Below are 21,464 nucleotides of genomic sequence, written 5' to 3' on the forward strand. Positions count from 1 at the left end.
AAAATAATAAGCATATTTGTAAATGTTTATATAATATGTGCTTGTAATTTATTTAAATTTAAATTTTAAATAGATCTTCCATCCAACATTTTATCGTTTAAAGTAATTGTGTATTATAAATGTGCTAAAACTATGTTTTTTAGACGATTAAAACTATCCCATACAAGGTGTTTTTTACCGGCGTTTTTTTTAAATAAAAATGAACATGATCTAGAAGGAACAGAAGTCTTGGTTGTAAAAAAAGTCGGTGGTTGGCAAGGTGTTTTGAACGCATTTGCCACAGAGTAGGTCTAAATGTTTAACAAATTAAAATTAACTTAAATTGAACCATTTGGGGTTATTTAAATTTGTATTTGTTTTCAGCGAAGATGGTAATCCATCTGCAGATGTAAGAGCTATATTTTCAACAATATGTTACAGCAGTTTGATGGGTGGTGTGTATGGTAGTTTATCCTACAGTAAACGGGCTTATGAAGATTTTTTTCAGAAAAACCAATCAACACTGTTTCAAAATCAGTTTGAAGCCAAAGTATGCGATTAAATTCATATTTTATACCAACGGTTCTCAAACTTTTTTGGTTCATGTATCCCTAAAAATAAAAATTGTTCCTCCTTTGAACCAGTGTATAGTGTACACAATATCAATATTGACATCGCACCTCCCTTGTTTAGTGCTCTTAGTTTGGAAATTGCTGTTATATAATATAATCTTGATCTAAATTATGATATCAAACATGCATGAATGATCTTTTAGGCTAAACTACAATCGCAAGTAACATTGGCAATGGCAAGAGGCGTTTTTAAATGGGGAACCAGGGTAGCACTGTTCTGCGGTTGTTTTTCGTAAGTTTTCATGGTTTATGTAATATATTTTATGTTTCGGATTTATATCTGAAAGAAGCAGAATGCATTTTTTATATTTATTGAATGAATAATGCAAAGGTAATAATAACCTATTTTTTAAACATAATAAATTATAATAGTTAATAAATTTAATATCTTAAATGTATATGTATTGACAGTAAATATTTATTATAAGCACACAAAATAATAACTATGTTATATTTTTTATACATACAGTATAAGGTTTTTATTAGTCTAAGTTCAATACTATTATATTAAAGTATATTATTTTAGGTGTTATTATTATTATTGTACTATACAATATTAAACAAATTTTATTATCCATGTCAATAAAATGCCAAAATTCAATCATACTGTTATGGGCTATCCTCGGTAACTTATAAATATTGGCCATTAGTTAAAATATTATAAATTTTGTTTAAATATTTCATCCATTATAAATTAACATAGAACCTTTTATTAATTGAAAGATAAATCTCAAAGAAATTTCTAGTTGTTAGAAATCAGTGTTTTAATTCGAACAAATTACATTAAATCAGAAATGTGTGTAGATTGTAATGGAAAAACATTTACAGCAAGTGGATGATAGTGATTTTGTTAGCATAAGTGCAAAGAATAAATTGGATATTTGGAAAATAACTAGCTTAAATGAAAGTATAACTTAACCTAACCATTGGTAACTATTGTTTATTTCATAGGTTAGGTTAGGTTAGATAAATTATCTCAATTAATTTCTGAAATTTTTGTTGAAAAGTTAAGTTGTTGTTGACTAGAAAACATTGTAAAGGGAAGTCTGTGCTTAATAAATTGAAAAGTCAGAAAATATGTGGCAGAAGTTTGATTGAAGTAATCAACAAAAGTTAATTTGCTTATGAAAAAAATAATGCTACCCTAACATAATACAAACTGTTTTCATCATTACCTTACAACACAATGTATTACATATTTTATAGTACATTTATTATGTTATGTACTCTATGAATGAATAAAATATAAAAGTTATAATCATGATAGTAGAAAAATAATATATTAGCTATTATAGCTATTAAAATATCATTTTAGAACAAAAAACAAAAAACAAATATTGGTGGGTTCTTAAAGTATTCATTATTTTTCTTTTCAGAACTGTAGTAACAGCTGTTAATGCGTATACACAAAACGTTACTGTATTTAGTTATGCATTAGGTGGTCTTATAGTAGGTGGAATTGCAAGAATAAGTTTTGGTATGAAAGGTTTTATTGTTGGATCTACATTGGGTAAGTATTTTTTAATATAATGTAACATAATTAATACATCATAATATAAACTATGTAGATATAAATACCTAAATATAAATACTCTGGACTGTGTATAACATTTACTTTTAGCCTTTACTTATCTGTTTCATAATGTTATTAATATTTTAAACAGTAAAAATATAATATCACTTGTTCATGTAGTATTCCAAAGTTAGAAAAAATCCATTTTTCAATTAACTAACTAGGTACTATTTATTATTGTTAATCTATCACTGAAAAAAGAAATATGTTAATCATTTAAATCTATTACCATTAAAACATTATTAAGTATTAATATATCATATAAACAAATAAACACACAAAAAAAAAAAACAAAGTTTATACTGAGTTTAAATAAGGAAACATGGAGAAAAAGTTGTCCAACTTATTATATTATTTAATTTTAAAAAGCCAAATCTATTTATTTTTAAAATTAAATTTCTTAGTTTTAAAAATATAATCTTGTTCCCTAATCTATGTATGTTTATTTCAGGAGGCGTTTTAGGTGTCATTGTTGGAGGTTTTACATTATTAGTATTAAGGTTTTCTTCTTTAACTATGGATGAAGTAAAAGAATGGCAAAATCAGAGTCAAATAGAAAGAGACCTGTATGTCAGATGACGCTAAAATATAAATCGGAAAACAAATATTCAACCATGTTGTGTTTATTGCAGGTATTTTGTTAAAGAACAAAAAACATCTCGGATATTCAAATATGATAATACACCTGAGCTACAAGCACATGAAAAAAGATTACAACCGTCAGAAACAATTTCAGAATAAAGAACTGATATTATAATTTATGGTAAATATCTATTTTAATATATATAATATGTGTGTGTGTGTGTGTATTAACTATAAATTAATATTAAATAATAACTTAAAATTATTAAACTTTTAGCCGCTTATCACTTTTTATAATAACACTTAGAAATATGGTATATAAATATTAAGGTTGGATGCTATATATCAATGTGCATCTTGTTTCTTTGAAATGTTGCATTTTCTTATTTTGATACAGTGATAGTATTGGTTAATTTTGATCTTTTATTCGGTGTATTCTATTACTGTAATCATTGTGTATAACTTTTTTTTTTTATTAACAACAAACATGAATATATACAATCTGCATTAATTTATACAATAAGTAATATAGATAATTTGTACAGGACTGGACAGCTTGATAGAAGGGGGTATCCAAACAATACTACTTCACATTTGTATAACTTAAAATAAAAAAGTTTTAATACTATTTATTAATTGTACATTATAATTTATTGCAATTTTAGAATGAAGTGTATTGTCATATGTTGGGAGCACTCCATACAGTTCTTCATTACCAGCCTTCGCCATAGTGAAAAATTGATACTTCAAAGACTTTGGGAAATCTTTTAATACAGTCTACTAATCCTCTAAATTGTATCCAATAATTTTGTAATATAAATTGTTACTTCTATTACAAAATCCCAATGTTTTCATACATTACTTATAAATTAATCAACTGTTAACATGTACATATTGTTATGATTATTAGTAATTTGTGTTGAAGTAAATAGTGTTATTATTTTAGTATATCTATATGTGTAACTAAATTATTCCTTATTGTACTTTGTTTAGCAATAGAACACACTAATTTTGCGCATCTCCACGTAACAACCTGCCATTGAGACCAGTTCCACTATAGGGATGCGTGAGAATGTACAGATAAACTGATGTTTGTCGAGCCATAGATTTCTGAACAGAGTATACTACTGGTTAAACTTTATATGAACGATTTATGCCGATGATAAATGATAATTGATATTGAAAAATTTAAAAATCCTAGGTCAATCAATCTACCTAAATCTATATTGTTTTTTCTGAACGATATTAAAACATCTTTAATTATTTGTTTAAATATTTGATAAATTATAATTAAAACAATTCTAAATTACCATAAAATAATTTGATTTTATAACTATATATATAATTTTTATATGATTATGTGATAATAACTATAAAACAGCTATCATTGATGTGATATATCAGAGATAGTTTAATTTACTAAACAGAAATAATAAAGGATTTAGATGTTAAATTAAACAAGAAACTTATCACTCATAAAAAACTTAAACTTTTATCCAGTAAAATGTCATGTATGTAAAATATTATTATAAAATATTCTATTCTACTGAAGTAAATAATAAAATTATTATCAAGACTGGTGCTTGAAGCTGCCTGTTGAAGCTGAGAAGAACTGTTGTCAACTTATACCATTTACTCTTGGTTGGTGTGTTGCATAATATTCAATCAACTATAAGCATTTAATGTTAATACAGTTTTTAGTTATAATTAAAAGTAAATTAATAGCTTATTCACAGTGAAATTAAATAATAATATATTTAATTAAAAAACAAGTATATGACCTTTCAAAAAAAGTGAAGTTATAATAGGTTAATCGAAATCCAATGGATTGATTTTAGATACCAACAAATAATTAATAATACATGTATCATTTATAAAAACAAAAATTGACTATCTATTTTAGTATTTTATGTCATTGTTATTGCAGGAAAAAGTACATAATAACATTATAACATTCTTTAGATAGTTTAATTTAAAGTGAATTTATTAATGTAAAAATGTCATACATTTGTCAATAAACCCACCATTATTTCAAATACAGGTTCAATGTTAGATATTATTATTATTATTATTTGTTTTAAACTTTCAATTTAATACAAATATATATCCATCATAAGCGTAACTAGACCTTAAAGTTAGGGGAAGCTTCAGCCTTATAATTTTTGTAATAAGTTAATTAATTTAAAAAAAAGACCCATACCCCCAAACACGTTACATTAATTAATTATAAATGTAAATTGATATTTTATTATTATATTATTATAAAACAAATAATAAACAAAGTGGTATTGAGATTAAACATTAAAATATTAACATATTATTAAGTATTATTTTAGATACAAGTTAAATTTTCTCAAAATATAAGTTAAACTACGATAGTTAAAGAATTTTTATACATAACTATTACAATATACAGTTTAAGCCTCCACTCAGTATAAACAAATTTATTTAAAATGTCTTTTTTGTTAAGAGCGTTTGACAAAGCTCTTTCTATTGCTATGATGCTATGATAAAAACTTTGAAAACCGATTTGGTAACATGTTTGATCTTATGCAAGTGTTTATTCGACACATTGCTAAGAATGTTCTTTCACAATATGCAGAACTCATTAGAAGTTGGAGCTGAAAGCGCTAAGTGTAGCATTTTGTATACTTAAACTACACAACGTCTAACACAGTTACACAGGGTCATTAGTCATTATATACAATAATATAGTTTAATAACCAAAAAAAATAAATATTTTTGAATTTTTCCAAGATATTATTATATTAATAAAAAAAATAAAACGATATTTTAAATTAAAGTTTAAAAATGTTGCTACTGTTGGCGAGAGTATGGGAGGGGGTGGGCTAAAATTAATGTTTGGGGGGGGAGGGGTAAGCCCTCACATTTTGGATAATGTACTTACTTTTATGATATACCAAAAATACTGGAAAACAATTGATTTTTTAAATATCGCGGTATCCTCGATAAAAATAGTAACAAACTACATTTTTGACTGATTTTTTGTCGTTGTAAAGGTGTGTTTTTGTATACTGAAGGTTTTGAAAGAAAACAATTTATTTGTTTGCGAGTAATCGCAATGCACGAATGACTCCATACAGTTTTGAGGCGCACTCAAAATGCATTTAATTTTGCCCTGTGACCTATTTTAGGTGGTTTTGCATAGCAAATCGAGGGAAATTTTTATTTTAAAACAGTGAACAACACGAACGTCTGTATGTGAATTAAAAACACAGCATTATACTAGAATGTCATTTCAATAATCAACAATTTAAAATGCAAATTGTTTCATATTAATTTAGATTTTAATAGTAACATAAAAAAAAATAGAGGAGGTTCAGCACCCTCAGTTTTTTCATTGAAATTGCGTCCCTGCATATTATATAATAAAAATAAAAATGAGTAGGTACCGTTATTTATATTATATTTTATCGACTACTTTGATATTTTAGTGTGATGTAAAAACATTTATGGGGACTACCGTTCCTAATTTTCCACATTGTAATTTGTAATCAGTAGGTAACCCATCAACCATTTTGAATAAGACATAATAACTCATCACAACGATCAAAGTAAACATTTATTTTATTTATAACTATATAATATATACATATCACAATTCACAATAAATTTAAATATACAATTACTTATAACTATAAATTTTATAATACACATTTTAATAAACAATGAGCTTTTTATTTATTATAACTTCACGTTATTCAATAATTAAAAAGCTTATTACAATACATAATAAAATTGAGAAATACGATGAATTGATACTAGCAGCTGATGCTACATAAGGATGTGCGCCTCCGACGAATGGCCACCATTTGCCTAATGTGGATATCATATTTGTACGACTTTCGATATCTACGTCCAAACCATTACTCTGACTGGATTCATTTTTTTTTGCGTACACCGAATCCATGTCTTCAGGATTCAGTATTGACACTAATCCTTTACCGTTATAGTTTCCACATTTCGGAAAACCTGGAGGTGATGGTGGCATGTCCCAGTCTTCACCGATTTTGAACACAGTTGCCATGCCCACTTCAACATGAAACTCGATATGACAATGAAATAACCAATAACCTGTTATATAAAATCAATAGGTACTTATTGTTAATTTTTGAAGTTTTAAAAATATCGTTCATGTTGTATTTCTGCCTTACCAGGATTATCGGCTATGAAACGTAATATTGTAAATCCACCATCTGGTACAGTTACGGTATCTTTAAGAGGCGCAGTTCGTAGATTTCTTTCGATACGCCCATCCCTGTCCATTTGTTCTATCTCTTCTACAGTAGTATGGTTTCCCACTCTTTCCATCGCAACTACCCTAAATGGATGTCCATGCAAATGGAATGGATGATTTGCGTTGTATGTTACACCTTAAAATTAATAAGTATGTTTGTATAGTCAATTACTTTTACTATAGGTATACGTTCTATTTTTTTCCAATATTTTTATTTACCTTTATCAATGAGAAATAGTTCAACGACTGACCCCAGAGGAACTCTTATAATATTTGTACACTCACAAAACTCTTTTGAACAATCTTTCTTTATATGATCACAACTCATCCAAGGTTCAATCATTTCTCTTTGAGATAATAATGGAAATGATGGAAGCTTGAAAGACATTTTGTTAATTTGTGGTGTGTAAACACGTTCAGACTTATGCGATACTATAACATATAATATAAAAATATTTATCCACTAAACCGATTTCATAATCGTATTCCATTAATTCTTAAAATAAAATTATTATATACCTTGTTTGAATCCATATAACATAGGTTTATGGAAATGTGGATTATCTAAAGAATAAAAATCATAAGACATAAATAATGTTACATCTGGTTTTTTTGCTAAACGAAGATCGTGTTTTGGAGGTGTTGCGTCTTCTAATTCTGATACAGTGGCTGTGTCCATTAGTCCAGATCCTTTATTCAGTGCATTCAATTGCTGTAATTATTGTGTATTTAAATGCATTAATTAAATATTAAATATAATCACGAAACAAAAAATTATTGATATTATTTTGTAATTGTGCATTATATTTACAATTCCGGAATGAAGTGTATTGTCATATGTTGGTGTGCCCTCTGGTTCTTCGTCACTTGCTCCATCATAGTGCAAAATTGATACTTCAAAGGCCTTGGTAAATCTTTCATCGCAGTCCATTAATCCTCTAAATCGCATCCAATAATTGCCAACATTAGCTGTTGCTTCCACTACAAAATCCCAACGTTCACCAGCATAACTTACAAATGAATCGACTGTAAACATGTTTACATATACGTCATATTATTATCATTGTTATAATATGTATATGGAATCTAATAACATTATTATTTTGGTTATTTTTAAGTATAACTATATTATTATTCACCTACTACTGGCTGAACATTATATCCATCTGTTGCAATCATAGTAAATGTATGATTATCAATACTCATTGAAATTGGACAATTTAGGAATCCAGCGTTAATCAGTCTAAACCTATATCGTTTACCCTAAACAATATAAAAACATTAAAATATTTAATATTGATGTTAATTGATTTCCATTTATATAGATATAAGGGTCACAAATTTTTTACAAAAGATCGATTAAATTTAAGTTAATGCATTTATTAAGTGATAAATACTACTTATATTATAATCCTATTCTGTGTCGAATAATATTATAAACTAAATAATTAAAAATATCGGCTTATACAAATAGGAAATTAAATTTTTTTCGTATTACGTAAACAACAAACGGATTTAATATAATATTTATATCTATATTTAATATTATTAAATCTACTTAGTCGTTATTTTTTTTTTCCCACATAGAAATATATTTATTATTTCCATATTTTATGAAAATTTGAAGATTATTCAAGGCACTAAACCATATTTTAATTATATTGTAACAAACTAAAAAAATTACATACGTAATAACTATAAACGCTGTTCATAGATCGCGCTATATATATATTACGCTGAATATTGTTATTACACAATAACAATATTACTTTCTGTAAGTAGAAGATTCTACTCAGCTTTTTGTCAAATATATTACATCTTTTAAGCAATCGTTTAAATTTATCATACTTCATCAAATATAAATTTATTGTGAGTTTTGAGTGCCTAATTTTTTGTGGCAACCATTTATTATTTTATTCATTCACATTTCTTTGAACTTGCAGTGCATTAGATCAAATTTTCGCGGAAAGGGATAGGTCCTATATGTATATTAAACGCGATGACGGTCGATGGACTAAGTATACTAGGTACCTATTGGACAAACCAACAAATCACCTAGGTTTCAAGAGTTTTAAAACATGAAATCGTACTAGTGGCGCCGATTCTATAATATGGTTCCACTGTGAAAAATGCCATACCTAATTTAAGTGGGTGGGCCGGGCGGATATAGACACCTTGGGCATGAAATTAGTAAAAACTAGACTTCGAATCGCTATGTCTCAAGAGACTCAAGAGACACTCGAAAGTTTTCTTATAATTAATAATAAAAATATAAAGTTAATAAATCTCTGGTAGATCGGGTTGGGTGGGATATGTATAGTAGTATACAAATAAATCGGTTACGGATATTTTAAATGACATCTGCGCCACTGACTCGTACAACAGCGTAAGTGGTAATTATGTTTATTTTTCCTATATTGTTTGTAGCAGACGGTAGGTTATTACAATATACTCACTCTGGTCACGTTGAACTGCGTCAGGGGCGTGCGGTAACCACCGTCGAACACTTTGTAACGGCCGCGGCCGTTTATCAGAATGGTCTCGGGCTTATTGTTGCCCGAACCGTGGTAGTGGGCGAGGAACTTGCGGATGCCAAGCTCGTGCAGCCAGTCGGTAACCGTGATGACGTGCACGTCCACGTCGTACATGTCGCGGTGTACGTCCCGCGACTTCGGGGCTCGCACCACGAACGATCCGAACGCTCCGTCACCCCGCTGGCAGCCGGAGTGCGAGTGCCAGAAGTGCGTGCCCTCGTTGTCGGCCAGGTACACGTACCGGAACGAACTGTGCGGCGGCACCGGACACTGCGTCACGTACGGCACGCCGTCCATGTACGGCGAGTTGCGCTGATGGTGCCCGTGCCAGTGGACGGACGTCGACTCCTCCATCATGGCGTTCTCCACGTCCACCATGACCGTGTCACCCAAGCACACCTGTGGAACGTGACACACACGTCAATCGTTAGTACGTTGGTACGCACGTGTTTATTATATCATAACATTTCGCGCGCGTTAATTCCGTTTGCAAGCGTTAGGCGTAACTATTTTATAATTATAATAATATTTGTATCTGTATACACGCGCTAAACTTATATCTATCGAGCTGTGTCGCAAATACCTCTTGGAGAACCGAAAAGACAAAAAATTCAAGATTTCTACGCGATTGACAAGATAATAATTCATAATATATTTTATTATATTATATGTTTGCGGGCATACGATGATATGTTGTAGGTATACGAGTTGATTTCTTCTCATTATTCGCGACGTATAAGTATTTTCTATATAGGTATTTACACCTAGTGTCCTGTACCTACTTGTTATAACGATTTTATTTTTACCGAATACCTTCGTAGTTCGCAGATTATGAACGTTTTGATATATATGAGTATTAAATACAATATGGAAAACAAAATGAAACAGGGATAATGAGAATCTGACATAAGTTTTCTACCGTATAATATAGTTGCAGTGTTTGGGCAAACAAAATAAAAGCCATCGATTTTTAAATATTTTACTTCACTTTTCCGGCTAAAATATTTGCTGCAAAATAGTATAATTAAAGATTTTCTACTTTCAACTGTAACATGGACAAATTGTATTAACATTAATGAAACAGCTCTTTCTGAAGATCAAATGTAACTGTTTTTTAAGTTCCATTTTATAATTTTATCTCATAACAATTCCGTATGTAGGATATAAACCTTTATTTATTATTTCTATTATTTTGTTTTATCTGTTTCTAGTTAGATTTTTACTTTAAGAACTTTTAAAATAAGATCTATTACAAATAAAACATTTTATTAAATTTATTGGTTTTTGAAAAAGTTTTTTAAGTTATACTTTTATTAATTTGTTTCTATGAATTTTTATTTTTGACTAGGTATTTATGTTGAAAATAGGTTTTTGTAAAGTTCATTATAAGTAAATGTAAATGTCTTAATTATTGGATAGCCAGAAGAGCTTAGCTAGTCACTTAGTATTATTTATACTTTTAAAAATAAATTTTTGTAAATAAAAATAAAATCACTCTTACATATTATATCATATTGTGTACTATTATCATTGATTAAATATACATTAATATATACATCAATACATTTGTATATTTAATCAATGCTATTATATAGTAAATAATTACTTTCAACTTTTAAAATTCATAAACAATTCTACAATTGATGGCTGGTTGGTGTAACATAATATGTGTGTTGTACAAATAATGAAATAAATGACAATAATATTATAATATTTGTCATCGATGAAAAGCGTTTCGTTTTGTTTTCTTCATTAGTGGAATAAAATATTTTTTTGCCCGGAGATAATTAAAAAATAATGAATCATGTGTATAGTTATCGATTCCTGTTATAGTAACTTGTCTCACTTAACTCATATTTCTACACCCGTTAAGTCAATTAATCGCTGTTTCGTTAACATACCTTATTTTAATAGCCTATATGTTATATATTTATTGTTGTACTACTTGTACCTATAATAAAGACTAGTGTTCGTAAGACATATATTAATATATTTGTATAAATGTACATCATAGGTATTTACACATGGATTTAATTACAGACATAATGTGTTATACATAATATTATGTTGCAATAATATTGTCAGTGTTGGAAAACATCAACGAAAATTAAAAATAATCACTGTTTCGCCATCTCAATTCTCTAATTGCCATCTGTGTAATTGAATAGATATACCAGTATAAATTATATTATACGATTTCGATATTTTGCCATTTAAATTGTTCGAAATAATTCAATGCTGTTTCCATATTTAAACATGTAAATACTAAAATACGAGTTTAAAATTGTAATTATTAAACAAATCGTTCATGCACAAATAATAATACCTACAGGATTACAGCATGCAATACAATGATTAACGTTAAAAAATATAATTTTAAATATGCATTGGTCATTTGGCCATCAGTCGTTACTAAGAACTAGTGCGCGCCTCTGTATAAATAATAATATAAGTAAAAAGCACTGCAGTTTGGAAAAATATTCTCGATGGTGTACAATTAATATATAATCAAAAGTAATAAGTATATACTGCAGATTGCTGGTTGGGCAAAAGTTATACCCTGTGCTATAAAACTCGATTAAATTGCTTGTCTAAATTATAATATGTAAACTACGATCTACAGTTGTAACTATCAGTTAAGGGTAATTTACCAAGCGATAAGCATCAAATATGATCACCCTTATTTTTTCTTCAATAATGAATTTATTCAAACCCTGATTTTTGAATTATTTTAAGTAGGTTATTCATAAGGTAGGATCGTATTTTAAATCTTTTAGAGATTTTATACTATATCTTGTGGTGACACAAAATTATAAGTTTCAAATATGAACCTTTATACTTGTTTTACAGTAAGCTGTTTACCGAATGATTTTTTTTTTAAATATTGATCTATCTAAAATAAAATTTGAACTAGTTATTTTTCTGAGTTATTAAAATGTATATACTAAAAATAGTAATCGTTAAAAACGGTTTTACAAAAATAAATAATATGTAGTTTAATATTGGGTAATGGATCTAGTATTTTAGTGTAAGTAATTTTTATTTCTCATATTTTAAAAATTTTAAGACTTTAACATTAATAACTAGGTAACATTTTCAAATCATTATAGTTTCCGTAATCTATAATATGTTTTAATTAAATTATTTAGGACATATTATCATTATCTTCTTAAGTACGCAAAGGTAAAAATTACTCGTTCAAATTTTGATTCAAGTACCTTAAAATTTTCAAAAAAGTAATTTGATTAATAATTTACAAGAAAAAGAACGATTCTTTTTTAAAAAATAATGTTGGTTCACCACAGAACACTACACCATAAATGATATACATTATATAAATTTGGAAAATATGGTTCTTAAGTATAAGATAGTTGAATTTCATATTTTAAGGTTTTTAATGAGTTTATAATATTAAATAGTGTTCTGTGGTAATACAAACATCTTTTTTTTTTAAACAAGAACCATATTTGTTAAGCAGATGATTTGTTTTGAAAATGTTGATATGCCTATCAAAATTGAAATTTTAATGTGTGTAGTTTTTGAGTTATTTAACTTTATAAATAATAGTTTATATAATAATTGGCTTACTTAAAATAGTTAAAATATAAGGTATAATGTTGATTCGAAAACCATTATTTATATTGATTTATTCACATTCTATAATTTTTTTTTTAACTATATTATAAGATCTGCAGAAGTTCAATGAGTATAATATAGATTAAATATTATTTATATAATATATATATTTTTATTTTATAATAAGATTGAGAATTATCCTTTTACATACATTTTAATACTTCAAAAACAAATCATTTATTTAGATAAATGAGTATGTACGAGTATAAAAAAAATCTTCTGCTTAAAAATATACAAAACACTGGATTTTATCTGTCATCATTAAAAAAAAAAATATTATGTATTGTCAGTTTGTCACTATACTTCTTAAATGGTAAAAAAGTTAAGTACATTTATTATTTAAGGATAAAAGGGGGATGAACGTACTAGGTGAATATTTTTACTTATTTACTTATATATAATTAAATTATAATAGTAGTCAATGAAATGCACGAAAACACGTTTAAAGTTATTTTCTTCTACTCCACCATCTTCACATATAATAATAATTTTAAACTAACAATATTCTCATCGTATGTCTACTCGTAAATGGAAAATAATATAATTATTTATAACAATATATTTATGGTACGTGTGCTCGACATAAATATAATATAATATATACCTGCAGGCGGCCCAAGGACGTAAACGTAAATCTTTTCTTTTCTCGTTGTTTTTTCCGCTATGTGACGACGAGGTCCACGAAAAAAAATTCCCTATTGCTACATCATACCATTGTAAAAATTGAAAACAACGGACGACTGCCAACTACTGTTGTACACCGTGCGTTGTGCACGCTGCACGTTTGGCCAAACGAACTTACTTAGCCGTAAAAATTATTATACTTTTCTGTCGCTTATTGGAGGGCGCACGCGTGAACAACACAATAAGTATATACCTCCTACATAATGATAATATCATTTCAAGTACGATGCGGGCTGGGAAAGTAAGTTCAGGAGGGTGCTCAATAATTGAATAATGACATTATCATTATTATAATACGCATAATATATACAATATATACATATATAATATATATAGGACATGCGATCCTGTAGTCTGTACTATACATACATACACACAACACATATATATATATTATTTTTTTTGATAATTGCATAGGTCGATTTATGTATCGCATTATAATACAACATTATTATTACTTGTATGGAAGGTCCTGGCAGACTTCTATTGATGACGATAATGGGCTTTGCAACGCCGTCGGCTGGCACACAGTCAGGTCTGTAACAATCGGTCATGTTGTACGGACAGTCGTAGCAAGCCTTGCTCATTGTGTAGTACCATTCTACTTTGAAACGGTACTCGCACGTTTTTGGCGGTTCGTCCACGCGACATTCTCTCTGGCAAGGATGGACGGTGACGGCGTCGTCGTCCTGATCGCGTTCATGTCGCGTCGACACAGCGTCCGTCAGACGCAGGACCGCGATAGTACAGCAACAGTAATAAAACAACACGACGGTAGAGCACTGTGCTTTCATTTTTCTTACGTTTTCATCTCATATACAAACAATATAATGTGTAAACAATATTATATCGGTAAAACGACGATGTAGGTACGCGTGTACGATAAACTCTGAACAGGATTTTATGCGTCTGAAAAAGCAAACGTACATAATATTATTATTTGTTTTATGTACCTAAATTTATGATATTATTATTATTATTATTATTACATACACATATAGGTAGACAAGCTATTATAATACTACCTATGTAGGTAAACGTATATTAATAATTTTAATACCTATATTATATAGATACAGTATTACAGTACCTATAGTTACACGGTCACACAGACGCCGTGCTGCTGCTTCAGCGGTGTCGAGAAGAATAATGTATTGTAATTTTGTTTTGTCAATCGGAAACCGGATTTTTAAAATTCCAACATTTATTACCATGCAAGTTGCAGTTTCTCCCACCCCCTCACAATTTGTTATTTAATAGAACTTCAAATCACGGAATGAATTTCGGGGGATTTACCCTTGACTGTGTATTGTTTTCACAACATTTTAATAGTATTGTAATCGTTTATAGTTTATATACTTGCACGTATAGCATTTAGCAGATTCAATAACAAAACATTAATAATCTTTGTAAACTGTATGTATTATATACTTTATATGCTCCATAGATATATTGATTTATTATTATTCTATAATCTATATAGGGAGTGTTAAATAGTAGGTATGACAATGAAGGGATTGGAGTTGTATATTGTTCTGTAGGCTCTCGGTTTATTTAATTTAGTATAAAACTCAATATTATTTGGTATTTATTTTCATTATCGCAGTCGAATATTAATTTGACAACAACGGTGCAATATGCATTTATTAGCACAATACGCTATAATTGCCAAAACATTATCTTATCGTAAATCTATTTATTGTTTAATTTTTTATAAATTTGTTGCACAATATTACTTTTTATGGTATTTTTTTAAAATTGTTAATAATTTCTTTTTTAAATTCCAACCTACAGTTCTCTGTCACATATTTATTAAATATTAACTATAAATTATTTTCTTCAATTTTTACATATTTTTACATTTGTTTTTGTGTGTATTATTCCAACATAAAATGTTTATTCGATATTTTTATAATAATTTAATTTTATACTCATTTTAATTTTATCGACGTCTGCAAATAATAATTATACTAAACCCCGTACAAACAGGTTCTGCAATACAAGTTATACGGAAATCAAACTATATTGTTGAAATTATACGTTATAACTTTTTATAACTTATAAACATGTGAAAACAAGGAACCATCGTCACTCGGTAAATTGTAAATTTATTTATTTATACATAATAAATAGGTAAAAACATTTTTGTGAAATTCAGTAAGTGTGAATAAACAATAATATTAGAATTTTAGTAATATTTTAAATTAAACTAAATTATATGACAATTAAATAAAAATTAACCGTGAAAATAACAGATACAAAATATTAATCATTAGACGAGATTTAAATAATAATAGTAACAATGAGACAATCAATAAATCAAATATAATAACATAACAATAATAATAATAATATATTCAATGTATACACAGCAATAGACACAATTTGAAACGCTTGTTAGTAGTTGGCGTTTCTAAAAGTGGCCTGAGGGATATTTACGTATGAAAAATAAGGTGTAAAACATAAGCTGATGATTGAATGTTGACATTACATTTGTTTCGTGCAATCAACCAAATAATTAAAAAAAAAACATTTTCCATAGAAACACTCAGTCATTATTGCAATTTTGATATGTTTTGGAATTTATTATAATTATAATAAATTATTTTTTAAACGATTGTTTATTAACATTGTTATAAAAGTACCTACCTAGTTAATATGTTTATTAAAACAATAATATAGGTATATTATTATTCGAATGTATCTATCTTATCTTTTTTAACATTAATTTTTCTCTGTTTATTTAATATATTTTAAAATTGCATGTTATATCACATCGGAGTTTTTATTGTTTAAATACTTCTTAATTATCTTATATTCAGGTTATTATTATTATGATATTATCTTGTTTTTAATATATACTACAGTTATTGAGAATCTTGATAAAAAAAAAATAGATGGTTAAAAACTTATAAGGTCATTTCTCACCAAAAAAAATTGTTATGACTTTATGAGTTTATAATTAATAATGTATGTATATGTTTAATTTATCTTTATAATTGAAGCATTTAAAAAATGATAAATTATAATAATAGGTAGTTAAATTTAAAATGTTTAAGATTTTCACCCTACAAGTACAATGGATATTTGATATTTGTCCTCTCGAATAATATGTTTTCCTTTGCTGACTGTAATTTACATACACGGAATTACCGTCCTACTAGAAGTTCATCACACTATGGTTGAAATCACCGCATTTAATTAATATATTTTAATAAACATTTATTTTTATGTCTTTAGGTATTAAAACTAAACATGCCCTTTAATGAAGTAATTAAAATTTAAAATTAATTAAATATGATTAGAAATTTATATCTAAATTATTTCACAGGAAAAAATAAAACTAATACTTTATAATACTTCTATAATATTATGGATATCAACTAATATTATATTGCAATCAAATCGATCAATAACATACGAGTATATGATTAATCGCGTATGTAAAATCTGACTTATCTAATATATCTTAAATTATCATTTGATTTTTTGTTTTTTTTTTTATAAAATTTTACAAATTTGATTATAAATTTGTTTTGTTTTATTAAAATTTATAATTTCGAATAAAATAAAATATATTGTGTTTTTAGTTTATATGATTGCGCCATAAAATCATAGTGGTCGAATTGACCAATATATGTATAACGGAGTAAATGCGTAATATAATATATACATATGTATTTCAAAGCGACTAATGAGTAACGACGGGTTAAAGTCCTAGGTATATAAAATTTCTTAAACTATTGAGGGCAAGGAGAAAAAAACCATACCTAAATGCCGCAACAAATAATAATAGAAAAGTTAACATATAGGTATTTACCGTTAAAACGTTTGAGAAATTTTAAACCTCAGATATTACCAAGAGACTTATACACGAATGGTGTATTAAATTTGCGCTAATAATTTATTAACGATCATCCTTGAATTATTCGAGTAAAGTTTTCCTATTTACTTTTCGATAATAATAATAAATAATAATATTATAAATAACAACAAATGGATGTTTTACTTCACTAAAACTATATAGAGCTTGAAGGTCTTTCAAATTAATCGCTGTCCCATGTACACGCGCATATAAGGTCTCAAAGTACATTTATACAATAATTATCGTAACGCACCATGGCGATTCGCTATAGGTACTATAAAGTGTGGCATCATATTATAATAATAGCCAATCTAAATATATAACTATACAATATTACCTACACGAGATGCTTTAGGACGAGCAATTAATTTTAATGAAATATTGAAACAACAAAATTATAATATTAGAAGATATACTGTACGAATATTATCGACACAAAATTGCAGATCGAAAACGAAACGATATCGCGATCATTAAAATATATTATTTCTTAGCTAACGATTTAACAACGGGTCTATAATATTATTAATCGTGACGTTTTTAATAATAGCACTTTTTAAATAAAAAAAAAAATCTTCGTCGAGACGAAATAATAAAACACCTGCCCACCCAAAGTATAATAGTATAATATATTACGCATTGTTATTAAATAATAATGACTTTTGCCGCGTGCGTAAAGCTGCAACGTAATAATAATATTTATTTAATTATCGCTGTATGATTTACCTGTAACCCGTGGTCGTGCTACGGTTATCCGGCGAAGTCGAACTTTCCAACACGCGAGCGCACACGGCGTACAGTGAATTTTACGCGGACAGAGGAGCGCGCGTCCACGGTGCAGGCGTTATACCTCACGACGACGTGCCGGTCAATGATCAACGATTATCGTTTTCGGAATACGCGATACGCGAACGGTCTCGCGAGATACTATGCTGTTAGGGATGCCCTTGACGCAAGTGTATCTGTTAAATAAGAAAAAGAAGCATATATATATATATATTTAGGTAGGTACATGATGTGTACACGCACACACACACACATACATAAAATATATTACCTACACTATATAGTATAGGTTATTGAAACGTCTCCGTCTGTGTGTGCGCGTACACGTTTTATTATTATTATTATTATTATTTTTTGTTTTTAGGGGAAGGGGAAGTCATTATATTATTACAGTCCCAGGTGGGTATTAATACGGTCTTGTGACGTAGACACACGTTGAAATTAGCATATCCAACATGCCATTATATTATTGTTATTATTATCATTAAAATCGTACGAATCTTCTGTAAAGATAAACCACTACGCTGTGTTATTACTTATTACTGTAGTTAATACAAATTATATTATTGTTTATTATAATAATTATATATACCTATACTACCACATATACTGTACACACGCTGTATCATTATATTATAATGTTTCAACGTCATCAATCGAAGACTTATCGAAAAAACTCAATGCTCAATAAGGCAATAGGTGAGTAGTTTTTGTTTACAAAATATGTATCACTGCAGTAATTGATTTTTGGTTTGTAATATATTTCTTTACATATTATGCCTATATACTTACGAGAAAATATAATAATAATACATAGTAGTACATTCAATCATCATTATGAAATCACATTCTTCATGCGTATAACAACTGTAACAACCTGCAGAACTATATAAACAATATTGTTTTACGTTTTAGACTAATATACCTATATTGTATAATTATTACTTGTAAAATTTAAAAACTAACAGTTTATTTTCCATGGATAATTAGATTTAATTTTTCTTCTTGCATGATTCAGAATTGGCAGAATTTCATCAGCTATTAAATATATCATAGCTTTTAACGAGTCGGCAAAATGTATTTAAATAATACTTTAGGAATTTACTTTTAACAATTCGATGCTTTATATTATTATTTATTAGATGATTATATTAATTTATATTTTTGTTTATACTCTATACAGTAACGATGTTAATGTTTTTTATCTACTTATTTATCTATTATTGGAAGAGTTAGATACTTCATGTTATTTTTGTATATGAACACTATAGTATTATATAAAAATATAAAATATATACTAAACAAGTATGACTACAATAATATATTATAGGTATTTAATTTTCTTATCAAAATTATTTTAAATCATTATTAAACAATAATATTAATTATTATTTTCGTTTTTTATATAATCGCTAATTTGTGTTAAGTTCTAACTTTCAACATTTAAAGACACTTTATTATAGTTTTGCTTAAAGACAATCAGCAAGCGTATTTTGTTTTTAAGTTGTACTATAATCTTATTATGTATATTGCGTTCTAACTTCTAAATTAAATAAATTACGATTAATATTATTAATAATAAGATGAAGTAGAAGAATAAAATAATGTATGTTATATTATTGTGTAGGTATTTTAATGAATAACATGTTATGTTAAGTAAACAGTAAACAGTAATTTTTTATTAAAATCAAAATTTAGTATTGTGGTTAAATAGGTAGCTAAATAATTATAAACAAATGTTATAGTTATAAATCATTTATTAGGAATGTTGGTATGTACTATACTTATATAGTTATTATATAAAATAGTGGATCTTTTCCTTTCACTTGTATTTTATTTTGTCAACTACACGTGAATATAGAAATATGATTGTATATTATTCTATGTAATATGTATAAAATTACAATTATTATTATAACAGTTTGCTTATACAACGATGGTCAAAACAAAACGTGTTTCTATACTGCAGTAAGTATTATAGTTTTAAGATACTGTCATTAAACAAAAATACATATTCACAACCACGCTAAAATTATCGAGACCGTGACATTTTTTTAACGTTTATTATTAATTATAATTTTTTTTTTAAAATTTTTTTTATTATTTTTCCAAATAGATTTTGAAAATATTCGAGGACGTCAACAACCCAGCTTCAAATGAACTCTTCGACGACTATAATAAAATTCCCCATAACGATGATGAATAAACACACACACACTACGGGTGTTATAAACATAATAAATAAAAATAAAATATACTATACATATAGCATATAATACCTACAAAACCTGATGTCAACGCGTGTCAGAACAACGGCAATGAGCAAGTCTGTCCTGGGTTTTTCAAGGGTAATTGTTACATTCCCCGTGCAGTTAGTCACGTGGTTCTGTTTGGCCATTAATAATAATACCTATATAGTATAATATTATATGAATAAATATTAAAATCGGTTGGACGAGAGTATTTACACGAATATAATGAATTGTTTATATCGAATAATTAAGACACCAAACAATTAACTGGTGTTAACCAATAATTACAGACTTTAATAATATATCGTATAGACTCTATGTGGTACGCATTGATTTATTAAGTTTTCAACTACAGTGCACGATGAAGATTAATTATATAGTTCCGCATTTGACCGGTACAGGAAGTATAATATATGAGTAGCTATCTAGGTTCTGAGAATCACTGTAGTTTAGAGTGTATATGAATCATTGCGATAAATATTTGCCACTGCATTATCGGAACATATTTTATTCTATACTACCTTTAAATAATTCATAGAGATATATGTTTGCCTAGAGCAATACACGTACAATTTTAATATCAATTGAGACCTTTACAAACCGTTCAATATAATTATTATTCTTGTCTATTTATTTCTTGAGTAAAAAAATATGAAGCGATTAATAATTCGCTTACATGTATA

The 21,464-nt window shown here is 27.5% G+C and overlaps 2 protein-coding genes across 6 annotated transcripts in view; one reads left to right on the plus strand and one right to left on the minus strand.

Moving 5' to 3' along the window:
* On the plus strand, nucleotides 1-7,868 carry LOC113551021 (RPII140-upstream gene protein). 3 transcript variants are annotated; one of them, XM_026953015.1, is made up of 7 exons: nucleotides 1-284; nucleotides 364-529; nucleotides 755-843; nucleotides 1,988-2,121; nucleotides 2,636-2,750; nucleotides 2,817-2,947; nucleotides 7,844-7,868. In XM_026953015.1, exons 1-6 carry the CDS (start codon nucleotides 133-135, stop codon nucleotides 2,923-2,925), a joined length of 765 nt encoding a protein of 254 aa, XP_026808816.1. In that variant the 5' UTR covers nucleotides 1-132; the 3' UTR covers nucleotides 2,926-2,947; nucleotides 7,844-7,868. The 3 variants fall into 3 exon arrangements, with proteins under 3 accessions (XP_026808816.1, XP_026808815.1, XP_026808814.1); XM_026953014.1 differs by lacking the exon at nucleotides 7,844-7,868 and adding an exon at nucleotides 3,760-4,007; XM_026953013.1 differs by lacking the exon at nucleotides 7,844-7,868 and adding an exon at nucleotides 3,432-3,714 and having other exon boundaries at nucleotides 3-284.
* Nucleotides 6,336-21,464, minus strand: part of LOC113551020 (laccase-2-like) — a 25,610-nt gene continuing 10,481 nt past the window's right edge. The window contains exons 2-10 of one of the 3 annotated variants that reach the window (XM_026953009.1): nucleotides 18,470-18,705; nucleotides 14,337-14,787; nucleotides 9,481-9,957; nucleotides 8,164-8,287; nucleotides 7,836-8,050; nucleotides 7,544-7,736; nucleotides 7,244-7,456; nucleotides 6,942-7,160; nucleotides 6,485-6,861 (exon numbers count right to left, since the gene is read on the minus strand). In XM_026953009.1, coding sequence (XP_026808810.1) covers nucleotides 6,485-6,861; nucleotides 6,942-7,160; nucleotides 7,244-7,456; nucleotides 7,544-7,736; nucleotides 7,836-8,050; nucleotides 8,164-8,287; nucleotides 9,481-9,957; nucleotides 14,337-14,672 — 2,154 coding nt within the window. In that variant the 5' untranslated portion in view covers nucleotides 14,673-14,787; nucleotides 18,470-18,705. Of the gene's footprint in view, nucleotides 6,862-6,941; nucleotides 7,161-7,243; nucleotides 7,457-7,543; nucleotides 7,737-7,835; nucleotides 8,051-8,163; nucleotides 8,288-9,480; nucleotides 9,958-14,336; nucleotides 14,788-18,469; nucleotides 18,706-21,464 lie in introns of those variants that run through there. The other 2 variants (XM_026953012.1, XM_026953010.1) reach the window with 2 other exon arrangements.

The sequence above is a fragment of the Rhopalosiphum maidis genome, chromosome 2, assembly GCF_003676215.2.
Source record: "Rhopalosiphum maidis isolate BTI-1 chromosome 2, ASM367621v3, whole genome shotgun sequence".
NCBI lineage: Eukaryota > Metazoa > Arthropoda > Insecta > Hemiptera > Aphididae > Rhopalosiphum > Rhopalosiphum maidis.